The sequence below is a fragment of the Mastigoproctus giganteus genome, chromosome 3 (genome assembly GCF_048544385.1).
Source record: "Mastigoproctus giganteus isolate SK-2022 chromosome 3, ASM4854438v1, whole genome shotgun sequence".
Lineage (NCBI taxonomy): Eukaryota > Metazoa > Arthropoda > Arachnida > Uropygi > Thelyphonidae > Mastigoproctus > Mastigoproctus giganteus.
The window spans coordinates 7,940,831-7,953,490 of NC_143577.1; the positions used below are offsets into that span (position 1 = coordinate 7,940,831).

Sequence of the window (12,660 nt, forward strand, 5' to 3'; positions counted from 1 at the left end):
TTTGTGAGTTGTTATTCCTGAACACTCAGCCTTTCCGAAGGGAATTATAAATAATAGAGAAGTTCCCTTGAATCTGGAATTCTCCTAGGAAGTAAAGTCAGATGCGTAAGTGGGGGAAATAAGAATAAAGTGGACAAACACATAAAAGGGAACAAAACGAAATAAAAATAAGAACAATAAAACAATAGAAAATATATAAACAATCATCTTTCTTTTCCACCCCCCACAATAAGTTCATAGGTACTGCAGCTTCTCTCAGTCTCCTTAGGACGATCGGCCACCAAAGCGAGTCGAACGCCCCGGGCGAAATCGACTGAAATGACCAATCGGTATTTTTTCCTGCACTCTTGTGCTTTCCTAAGCAGATCACCAAGGGCATCCACCGTAGAGGATCCTGACTTAAAGCCGAACTGATTTTTAGCTGCCAGGTCTGCCCTTTCGTAGTGGTTCTGTATCCGCATATGGAGCAGCCTCTCGTATAATTTACTGACCACTGAGAGCGGCCCGATAGGTCTGAATGATGATGGACATTCTGGGTTCTTAATAGGGTTTTTCAGAATTATCTTGGTGTTTGCAGTTTTCCACGCCGCAGGGAATTTCCCTGTTTCCAAACATCTGTTGTAGAGGGTGAGTAGAATTTGCGGGGAAATTTCTACTATTTTTTTCAGTATCTCCGGTTCGATCATATCAAGTCCCGGGCATTTGCGGTTTCTGATCCTGGTAGCAGCCGCGTCGAGTTCCTCATGGGTGAAGGGAAGCTCAAGCTCAGGGGTGATATATTTTTCATTTTCTTCGCAGATTTTATGTTGTTCTTGCAGAGTTAGGGTCGCGGGTCCCTTTAAAATTGTGTCGAGTATATTACCCATCGATTGCTCCCAAGTGATTGCATAGTCTCCTTATGAGGTCCTGGTGGTGCTGATCACCTCCCCCTTGGGCAGTTTGTATGTAGTCACCTTGTAAACTACACCCCAGGGGTCAATGCTTCCTGTCGTGGATACTAGACGCTCCCAGGAACGCTTCTTGCTTTTCTGTATCGTGTCCACAAAGGTTGGAATAATACTTCACCGTCACAGTATAGCCGTTTGAAGATAATTTGTTTAATTTGTTTATAATGTGCGGGCCAAGTCCTACGGGCTCTCTGGATATCTTTCCTAGCTTTTTGCATCTGTTGTCGAAGCACGGCTATTTATGGAGTCCACCAAGGAACAGCACCAGGTTTTGGGTTTTTTCTTTTGATTTTTCGATCGCTAATGGTTTGTATTAGGTCTGTGGTTCCCCTCAGCAGGTCATCCGGGTCGTTCTGTGGGTTGCTTTCTATGGCTGTGATGGCTATGGCTTATACTAGCTGGGTTGCTTTCTATGGCCGTGATGAGCAGGTTTCTGAATGACATCCAGTCTGCTTTGTCAACTGCATATCTGTTTTTCTTTTGGTTTTGTTAGTGTTACTGTTGTCAGTTGTCTGATTATTTTAAAGGTGATTGCACGGTGGTCTGAGGTAGTCCATGCCTCCTCCACGCTCCAGTCGGTCACAAATCCCGCCAGGTTCCTAGTGGCTGGGGATACATCAATCGTGGCCTTCCAGAGGCTGTTGAAAAAGGTTGGCAAGTTGTGAGGTTGATTTAGCACTGTCAGCTGTGATTCTGCCAAGTAATCCTCGAGGAGTTGACCATTTTGGGTTCCACGCCTGCCAGGGGTAGTACTAGCAGGCGTGGAACCCAAAATGGTCAACAGTTCACGTAAGCTCCTATGATGATTTTTTGTTTTGGTAGGGTGTCCTGCAGGCACTAAAGATAGTCAATTGCAAAATATATCTGATGTCCTGGTCTACAATAGAGTGCCGCAACGTACAGGTTCCCTAAAGCTGTATTTAGCTGGGCACATGCAAGCAATATAGTAGCATTATCACGGAATACCTTTTGACAGCTTTACTTGTCTTTTTTTCTTTTATAGTTAGCTTTATGAGGTTGGAATAATACTTCACCGTTACAGTATAGCCCTTTTGAAGATAATTTGTTAGTTTTATGCCATGCTGATCCCAAAACCCTGACAGCATCACCTTGCCTCTTTGTGGGGGGGGATCACCTTGCCTCTTTGGGGAAATCAAAATATTCTTCATATTTTGATTTCAAATGTCAAAACAATTCCATTGTTTTGACATTTGTTTAGTTTTGGGATCATAATGATGGAACCAAGTTTCATCCATGGTGACTAGCCTTTTTTCCTGGCACATCAACAACATTCACGTACACATAGTGTCCTTTCCCTCTTCTGGTAAGGGGTTAGAAGTCTGGAAACCGTCTAGCAGACACTTTACTCATTTGCAACTGTTGATGGATGTTCTCCACAAACCCTACACTAATTTCAAGCTCTAGCTTGTTCTTTGGCGCTAATATGGCGATCTTCCTTAACGCCTCAATTTCTGCAACACTCTTCTGTTACAGCAGTTGCTAGGAATCCTGGGATTTCGTCATGCAGTGAGGTTCTTTCACATTTGAATTGTTCATACCAATGTGCAACAACACTGTAAATTGGGCAGGTTTCTCCATAAACCTGGACCATTTCTTCGTGGATTGTTTTGGGTATTTTTCTTGCAGAAAGAAGAACCGAATGACTTATTTGTATTCCACTTTGTCCGTTATGATACTTGACTTCATTCAACCCTGCAAAAAAAAAAAAAAAAAAAAAAAAAAAAAAAATGAATTGCTAGATCGAAACCAAGATTTTTGCGGTTGCTAGAGAGAGAGAGTTCAGGATAACAAGCGGGGAAAAAATTTACCTTTCTACCACAACTACGTTTGCGTAGTTGTGGTAGAAAGGTAAATTTTTTCAATAAATACAAATAAATACAAATTTCAATAAATAGAAATTTTTTTTTATCGCCCCCTCTTTATAAGTAATATCAAAATAGATCTATCAACATTATTAAAAGGTAACCATGAAAGAAATGGAGTACTATTTAGCGGACCAAACTCTGCTCCACGTAAGTAATTTCAGCGTTTTCATCAAGAACACTAAAAGTTAGTGTTAAATACAATACTAAACGATAGATTACGATATATAAAATATGTATACACTGAGTGGACAGAAATCCTGAAACACCTACCTGCTAACGGGTAGATCCACCTTTCGTCCGGATAAGGGCAGTCACACGGAGAGGCATTGAGTCCTCTAGTTCAAGAAAGCATTCCACAGTTATTTTCATTCACACTTGCTGCACCGCTGTCCATAATTCCGTCGCATTCCTGGGTGGACGATCCAAAGCTCGAACGGACCTTTCCATAGCATTACAAAGATGCTCCACAGGGTTCATGTCCGATGAACGGGAAGGCCATTCCATGGTGGTAAAATCTCCTGAATGCTCTTGGAACCATGTGGACCGTTTAGAGATGCGTCTAGACGTACCAGAGGTCCCAACGTGTGCCAGTTGAACACATCCCAGGCCATTACCCACAGTCTACCTGACTAAACAGTTTCTTGCTTACGTGAAGGGTGCATAACTTCGTGCGGTTTCCGCCAGATTTGCACCCTTCCGTCCGCTCAAAATAACTGGAAACGGGACTCATCGGACCTGTCTCCAATCATCCAAAGTCTGGTGCCGATGTTCTTTCGCCCAGTTGAGGCTTAGAGTCCTTGTGTCGTGGTGTTAGTGGCTAATGATCGCCTGATGGTCTTTTGGTGGAGACGTTTCTGTTACCTCCCTCGTTGAAGTCGGAAGTGATTTGTACCACTGTCGCTCTCCGGTTGGCTGAAACAATGCCAGACAGACGTCGACGGCCACATTCATCCATCACCTTTCTCCACCCACAGCGCTGTCCACGATGAGATGTTATTCTGGAAATGGTTTGTTCCCGATACACTCTTAATACTGTCGAAGGGGGATGTTGCAATTTCTGTCATCATCCCTCTTTCAAAGTCGGATAACTCATGACGTTTATGCATACTGACATTGAATTACCGCTTACGTGAACGCAGTGTATCTATATACCTGCCAAGCGATGGGTTCGTTCACTAGCGAAAGGGGTGACAGCGTCGCGTTGCCGAGGAACCAGGTATCCCATAAATTCTGTCCTTTCAGTATATATGCAGGATGACCATTAAAAATGTTATTTGTCCATGATTGTACTATACATGCATTTAATATTCTTTTAGATGAGCCGTGTTTTGTGCTGTGTTGTAGCAGGATTTAAGAAGCATCAACGACCAATTCCATATTGTTCCATGTATGCTGTTTGTAAATTGCGTGTGTTGAGGTCGATTTTCTGTTTGTCGGACAAAAAACCCGAGTTTTCGGGAGAAACGTGATTTGTTCAAATAACACTAATAACGCTGTATGAAAAAAATTCATTGCGAAGAATGTAGCGTATCCTCTTTTCCACGGATCAGTTACTATTAACATCGCAAAAAGTCCCCAGTTGACATTTACAACCCACAAAGGACTGACAGGACTGTCATTACATTCAATTCACAAATCATAAATAAGGACCCTCAAAATAATTACAATTCCACCGAGTTTCGAACTGAGGCATTTTCACTGAGTTTGCTTTGCATTTGTACCCTCCCTTCCCTTTGTGTAGGAATGGACTGGTCTGTGACATTGGTGAAGACTCAAAGTTGGGAATGGCTGATTGTTCGTACATGTAGAGATCAGTTTTTAAGTATGTGCGAGGTAAAATGGGTCGGCGTAGAGATCTTACCGACTTCTTTATACTGTACGTGCAAAAACTGCTGGGGGGGGCAAGGCGAAGGCGCCTGTATCTTACCAACAGACAACATGATTAAGTGCTCTTGTTGTGTGCGCTCACGATTCCACCTTGACTGGCCCAACAGCAGTCGAACAACCAGCCGAAATTCACATATGAGATAGCCACCATTGGTGAGCGTTGTGTGTCTCTGTGTAGCACAACGGCCCGCCCAGTCAACCAACCAGTATAACGTAGGAATAGCAAGACCAATATCCATATTGTCTTATTAAAGGTCAAGCGGGGCTGTAAGTTCTCCCCAACTCCGCGTTGTGTGCTGTGTGCTATGGCCACATAGTGTGTGTTATTCTATGTGGTCTACGTAATGTTATATTGAGTTGTGTTGGTCTGTTGTTCATCTGCTCACTACCAGGCAAACAGAAGGCTGCAGTGTCAGCCCATTTGGCTGACACTGCAGCCTTCTGTGGCATTTGGCTGACACTGCAGTAAAAGCGATTTGGGTGGCCATGCAGCAGTTCAGCTGGTGCAGGGTTGGTTATATAATGCCTCTACAGTTGTAATGAAGCGTTATTAAGCTAAACATATGCCTGTTTGTGAACTCCACAGTTGACGACACTACGCAAAGAAACCAATAGAGCTAGGAAGGTATACCAAAGATCAAATACCTTTAAGGTGAGTATCAACGGCCTAGAAGAAGATACACGCGTCGGATCGCAAAAGAAAAGTTTAATGCATGCAAAGAACTTATAAGGATATGTAGAAACAGGAGCTTAATTTATAATGATGAACTACTAAAATTAAACACCCATCAAGAGATATCACATGATCAATTCAGGCTACAGATGGTACTTCTGGAACGTGGGAAGAAAGCGTAGGTTTGATTCTAGATAATTTGGTGGGTGACATAAAAGCAAATGACCATGATGACGGTGGAAATAAGTACAGTACTTGGAAATGAAATTGCTTATTGAAAGTTAGAGGCAGTGGGGAAGAGCGCAGCTTCCAGATGAACCAGTTAGATACTGTACTGCAGTAGAAAGAATCAAGAGGAACAAATACCCAGGAATGGACTTCATTGAAGGGGAGAGTCATAAAACGGTGTCTGAAATTTATATCAGAGCACCTGCTAAGCGTTTTTAAGGGAGATGGAGTATTTCCACCACCATTGAAGAGAGCACTTTTAAACCTTCTGCTGAAATCGCCATTGAAACCGAAAGAAGGGGCAGATTCATATCGTCCTTTTGATTTATTGAGTAGACTAGAGAAGGTTTATGAAAAGTTTCTAGCAGGTAGAATTATGGAAAGCGTTCGATAAAACTGAGTGGTGTGAAAACAATATTGTTTTCCATGATGCATTGGGAAAATTGGTGGAATCTGTACATCGATGCAAATCAAAATATTGTCTGGGTCCTTTTGTAGATTTCACTGGACCATTTGATAGCATTGACTGGCACAGTGTTCTTATGGTATTACGTCAGGCAAAATGTACACCAGATCTACTCTGTCATAAAAGATTACTTCTGCAGCAGAACAGTTACAGTTAAATCAGCATATAGGATTACCAGACAAGTTGTAAGGGGTTGTCCACAAGGGTCATTCCTTGGTCCATTAATGCGGAATTTAGTTTTAAATGATTGGTTGAAACTAGACTATGACAACGTCGTTATGGTTGTGTATGCTGATGACAGTTTTCTAGTTGATAGGGACTTGAGGTTTCAATTAGAGGAGCGATCACACTTCATTTTGTCGGAGCTGAGTGCCTGGTGTAAATTGTGGTTTCAACAGAAAAGAGCAAAACTGTGTTGTAAAAGGATACCTGTCTATTACGAGAAATGCACAACGCCGAATAGATGGAGCCAGTCTGCAGTGTGTGAAGACAATAAAATACCTAGGAGTAGATAGACAGTTACGGTGTGTCTTACACATCAATTTCATCGCTGAGGAGATTCGTATGATTGGGGGTGCCACTAGGAAGTAGTGGGGGATAAAAGGCAAGGCATTGAACCTATTTTATGACTGTATCTTCTCTGATTGTCAGCAATGATGCAAAAGGCAAACGTTAGGAAAATATTTTCAATTCAACGGGTAATGTTGTTACAACTCAGTATGGTCTGCAGGACTGTGTCAAATGAGGCCTTACAGATGATAACAGGACGGCTGCCGCTGCATCTGGTCTTAGTATTCAAGTCAATGTTCTTCTATCTGTGGTGTAGACAGCAATACGAGCGGATATCAATTGAGGTTTGTTGTGACGATGGTTATAATGAGGAGACGAAACTATTGTGGACTCTTCTTATTGACCCGTGGCAAGATAGATGGAACAATTGTACCAAGGGTTTAATCCAAAAAGTTTCGTCCAAGTATTAAACAGTTTGGGAAGGGTATGCCAAGTTGGTTTCAACCAAACCTCTATTCAACGTTCTTGCTTACAGGACACGGGTCCATCTTTGGAAAATTAAATGATTTAGGTATTTCAGCAGCGCGTTCATCGTTTACTTTGTGGAAAAAAAGATTGGGTACATCTTTTGTATAGGTGCCATGAATACCAGGATCTATGAGTGGAATTGATTGATGGAGCAGCCAGTGTGCAAACACTGACTTCTGGATGTGAGGCCCTTCTACTTGACAAGGACAGACTTTGGTGCTTTCCAATATTTTGCAGTACAAGTTTTCAAGAGACAACAAATCCTGCTGCATTTAAGCAGCCGGATTTGAGAGCAACGTGGAATATCTTATTCCACGTTGCTCCCTGCATTTTCGTGTACTGCACTGGATACTTCCATGGCAAATTCCAATTTTTCGTGAGTGAAACAGATGCATGTAGAATGTCTCTTCGGCTGTGGCAAACATGATGGAAGAAGACAGGTGAAATGATTCAAGATGGCTAGTGCCAGAACTTTCTCACTAGTTATTTTTCTTGGCAGATATTCAATCTCACATGACATGAACTGTAGGCTCTCAATACCCTGTAATGGAACGGCACATGATGTGGGGAACTTCGATACGTTATAATGGATCAATTATAATTATCTATACAGTATGTAAATAGTGGTGGGATGCCAGGAAAGCTGGCTGGGACCGCCTAGTACAATAAATAAATAAAAATACCAGGAGGAGGTGGGCCAGGAAGTTGGGTGTAAGGTCTTGGCTGGGGTGAACCTTTGCGCAGGCTGCGCTTGCCAGAGGTGATAGTACTACGTATAAGTTAAACAATAAAGGTGAAGGCCAAGAAAGCGAATGATAGGAAGGCTTCCACCAAGAATTTGGAAGTTAAAGGGATAGAGGTTGCACCCCTGTGGAGGATTGTTAAGTGCAACAAAAACATTTACGGTGATAGGACCCCACCAGGTGAAGTGTTTGGGGTGGGAGGTTGGGAGGAGGTTGAGAATTCCCTGGGTGTTTGGGAGAGGGTGGTTAAAGTCATATTTCCAGGGCGCCCTATGTAGGAGGTCTAGTCGCTCTCAGGCAATTCAGGTTAAAGATTCCCACATTGGACAGATCAGCTTGCTGTCACATTTGTAATGTTTCACTCAACAACTATCTTGCACACTGACAGGATCACCGCATCCTGAATTTGAACAGCACACACTTTTTTATATCACAGAATAGAAGTACTCATTTGGCCATCGCATAGTTTACACATCTTAACCTGCAAAGGAGTATCTAAAGAAATTTATTATTTTTTTTTAAATTTATTTATTTATTATTTATTTAGTATATACACATATTGAGAGTGCAATAGTCAAAAGGAAATTCTCATCTACTTTCTCACGTACACAACACGTATTCAGTCATTACAGCACTCTGAAAATAGGCAACCCACATGCTGTTTTTTTGCAGGTTAAGCATATCATATACTGTCATGAGGGGTCTCACAGAGAGGAACCTTCGCCTGTGCAAGGGCTCCACCCCTACACACGTAATCATTCACTCATGCTCGCTTGACCACACAATCATACCTGGCTAGTCACAGCCACCAGAGAGAGAGGGAGAGAGGCTGGAAATGGGGAGAAGGGAACAGTGGTGGGAGAGGGGTGAAGCTGGAATTTTTTCTGAGGGTGAGGTATTTATCAGGACTAGGAAATATCCCTGTCGTATAGTTGAGATTATTATCACGCTTCCTCTCAAGCCAAACCTGAAGGCGCCCGAGCTAGTATAACTACAGAATAATATGGAACTAGAGGTGGCCACCGTAGGAAGAGGACGGTGAAGGGGGTTAATTTTATTGTTAGTAGATTTATTTAGTGCTCCGATTTGTCCTCTCCCTGTGGTTATGTCGTTGTTTGGATACTCCTATCATAACAAACTTAACCAGTGACCACCCACACAAGTTGCCATAAGTTAATATTTAACCAGAAGTGATCACTGGAAGTAGAATAGAGGAACAGAGGAGGGTTGTACCTAAATGTAAATGCCTTTCACATTCTTAGTCCCACAATCCCACCCACACACCCAAACAACTCGATCTTTTTTTTTTTCACCAAAAAGCCTTCAAAGTACACTAGTAGTGGCCCTCTATACACTTCAAATCACAGTTTGGTAATGGTCTATTCTCAGCTACGTGTTATTTGGCATTACAGGAATGCGAAGTAGAATGATCTGGTTTTCTGTTCTTAGAATAAAAAAAAAAAAAAAAAAGTAAGGAACCATGCAAAGTCATATCTAAGGTGCCTATTGTTCACCACATTAAATATCGATTGAATTATAATAAATATTAGCCTTAGATATTTAGTGTGATAAATGGTCCAACTACTTCCAGGGATAATCGTATGGGCGCTATCCTTCAGACCTGGCATCCACAATTACGTTGTAAAGGTACATAATTTTAAACGATGTATACATGTCGCCCTGTTCCAGAAATATGCGTCTTTGTAGTGGCGTCATCTATTGAGTGAAAACAGCATTGCGTTCAAATGCAATAAGAATTTCTTATGCGTTCATCCCCTAAATAAAAACAGAGTCCTCTGATAAAGTTACAAATACGTTAACAGTTAGTGGATGAAGTTTGAAAAACAGCTTTACCCTTATCTTAAATAATAGGTTTTAAAACAAAAGGCAATCACCTGGAAAGCCTGCCCAGTGTCCGTCTACACCGCGGGGAGGTGGGCCACAACAACTATGTATGTACCATAGCCCACTTTTATAATCTCCAACCGAATTCCCAAAGCGAGCATAGGATCATTCAAAAAAAAAAAAAAAACGTAATCCCGCTACCGAAATCTGAAGCCAACGCACACACAAATTCACTCACATCCTCTAGCACACCTGATAGGACAGACAAAAATGAAATGACAAGGCTATAAATGCAAAAGGAGGAGGAGGAGGAGGAGGAGGAATCTCGCAAAACCAAGCCTATGCCAGCAATAATTTCACCTCAGAGCCAGTTTGAGGCTAGCAGTAATCGAGGAGAGAAGGTTCAGAAGGGATTCAATAAAGTTCGGCAGTTAGAGTTTCAGCTGGACAGCAGACGGCAGTGTAGACATCTACTCCAAGAAATTTCTTCATCTGCGATCTTCAAGAAAGATATAAGCCAGAGCAGAAGAATCACTGGAGTCTCGAGAAAGCACCGTAATCTGTTTACGGTGGGTAAATGCCTTGCAAAAAAAAAAGACCTGAAGAAGGTTATGTATTTCTTTTGATATCAGGTTTGTTCCCAGGAGAAAATGAAGTGCAAGAGGTAATAAGAGACTGATGAAGATACACTGGACAATTAAAGAGGACCTGCTCTCAATCAGGTTGGCCATAGAAACATAAAAGTGAATCACGTAGATTAAAGGTCATATTTTAGTTCGAAGTGATCATACTCAGTCAGTAAAAAAATGTGTTTAAACCTGGGGGCAACCATTTTAACACTTTTTTTTTTTTTTTTGCAAAGCCAGAGTAACCAATGGAATAAATTTTTGTATGATTAGACCTTTGGAAGCACTGGATCATCGATCCAACCAAAGTTGGACAAGACGGTCCAAGCAGGGTTTCGTTTCAATTTTAAGTATATACAGCATACTTATCAGTATTTAAAGTATATACAAAACAGATAATTGTTCTTTAGTGAAGAAGATGGAAATAAAACCCAAGGAAGATTATCTGGAAATCCAGCAGAAGACAGACATTTATGACCTAAAGCGCAGCTATTGAAACTGTTCGACATGTTTTGTTTATCGCTAAAATCATACATTGCTGAATGGATGATCATTTTTTCTGAAGAAGGTGAGCTTTTTTAACGTACAAGGACCTGGCGCCAGCACCATGGGTACAGAGATCGAGAAGCGCAACTTTATACAAAAGATGGAGCGCACCATGATGGTTAACCACCCCAAGAATGGTTAAAGAGGTGGACATGATGGTTAACCACCCCAAGAATGGTTAAAGAGGTGGACAATCGTAGATGTGTATTTTATATTTTTTTCATGCAGGTGCGAAATGTTTTTTAAACTAAGTTTATGGTCTAATAGATTTGCCCAGAAATTTATGTGAATTACCCATGGTGAAATACAATTCAATACAATGCAATTTCCTGCATTCTCTACCTAATACCCTCGTACTAATATCACAAGCTGATAATAGTACAAGGGTGTTAAGTAGAGAACATAGGGAACTGCATTGTATCGAATTTTAGAGAAGAACTGCAACACACAAAACAAACATGACAACAGGCAATGAACAGCCTCGACTTCACTGTGCACAACCAATCGTAATTGATCCGTAGAATGTCACACGGTTTTCCAGTGGAGGGTTGGGTCTGACGGATGCTCAGAGAACAAAGTTATTTACCAATTCTGATGTTTAGAAAAGGCGAGTTCCAATTCCAACGTTTAGTATAGATGTTGTTACCGTCTGGGACTGCTGAATGGGTGGGTGTTGTACAGTTTTAGGCGCATCAGCAACTCCTATGGGCTCAAATAGTGGATCGTGAGGTGGGTAAACTGGCTAGCTGAACGACCGTTCACGATCTCAAGATCGATCCTCCATTCAAACCTCGGCCTAACCACGTGGAAATACAGGTCGCAGTTGCAAATATTCAGCTGCTAACAAAACTTATCGCGGGAAAATAGACTCTCCATATATTTCAAACATCATCAGATGTCCAAACTTGAAGAGACGGACACGCAGTCGCGTGGGATTCCCTGCGACCTACCGTCAAGAATTTAATGTGTCTCAAGAATATGTTTCCATCTAATGCAATTGGTCTCTATAATGCTCTCGACATAGATCCTTTCAAATTTTGTGATAGCAACAGTTACAGGAATCACGCATTCAGAAATACCTTCCAGTTCATTGATATACACTGCCCTACCATTAATATATGGACACCTGCCTTTAGACAAAAAAAGAGATTTTATTGTGTCATTTAATATTTTGTACTGAAACCTTTTGCTTTTATGACCGCCTTCAACCATATTTTTATAAATGTCAGCTGATATGTTCCTCCACTCGGCCTTTAACGCAGCCACCAGTTCGGCCTTGTTCTTTGGGCAATCTCGATGTCCACGTACCCGACGATCCAATACATCCCAAAGATGCTCGATACGGTTCAGATCAGTACTCTGGGCTGGCCAATCCAACATCCCATGTCCTCAAACCACTCTGTTAAGACCCGAGCAGTATGGCATGGCACCTCGTCTTCTGACACAAGTATGGCCTTCCCTGAAGTATTGCCATAATGTTGGAAGTGCATAATTGTCCAGATTGTCCTGGTTTTGCACAGCAGTTATAGTTCTGTAGAAAACGACTAATGGCCCAAGCCAAACCATGAAAGTAGTCCCATACCATGACGCTGCCTCCAGAGGATACAATCAGGAAGGAACTGTTCCCCTATCATTCGACACAACCAGGAATGGCCATCAGATTGGCGGAGTGTGAACCTCGGCTCGTCCGTTCATATGACTGTTTTTCACTGCTCTACAGTCTAGGATTCGCCCTCCTTACACCATGTTAATCGGCGTCTAGCATTTGTTGAGGT

The 12,660-nt window shown here is 41.9% G+C and overlaps 1 protein-coding gene across 1 annotated transcript in view; it reads left to right on the top strand.

Moving 5' to 3' along the window:
* The first annotated feature begins 10,003 nt into the window (after positions 1-10,003).
* LOC150087641 (cubilin-like) overlaps positions 10,004-12,660 on the top strand; it is an 81,882-nt gene continuing 79,225 nt past the window's right edge. Inside the window, exon 1 of the mRNA XM_090369844.1 lies at positions 10,004-10,282. Coding sequence (XP_090225970.1) covers positions 10,004-10,282 — 279 coding nt within the window. The remainder of the gene's footprint in view (positions 10,283-12,660) is intronic.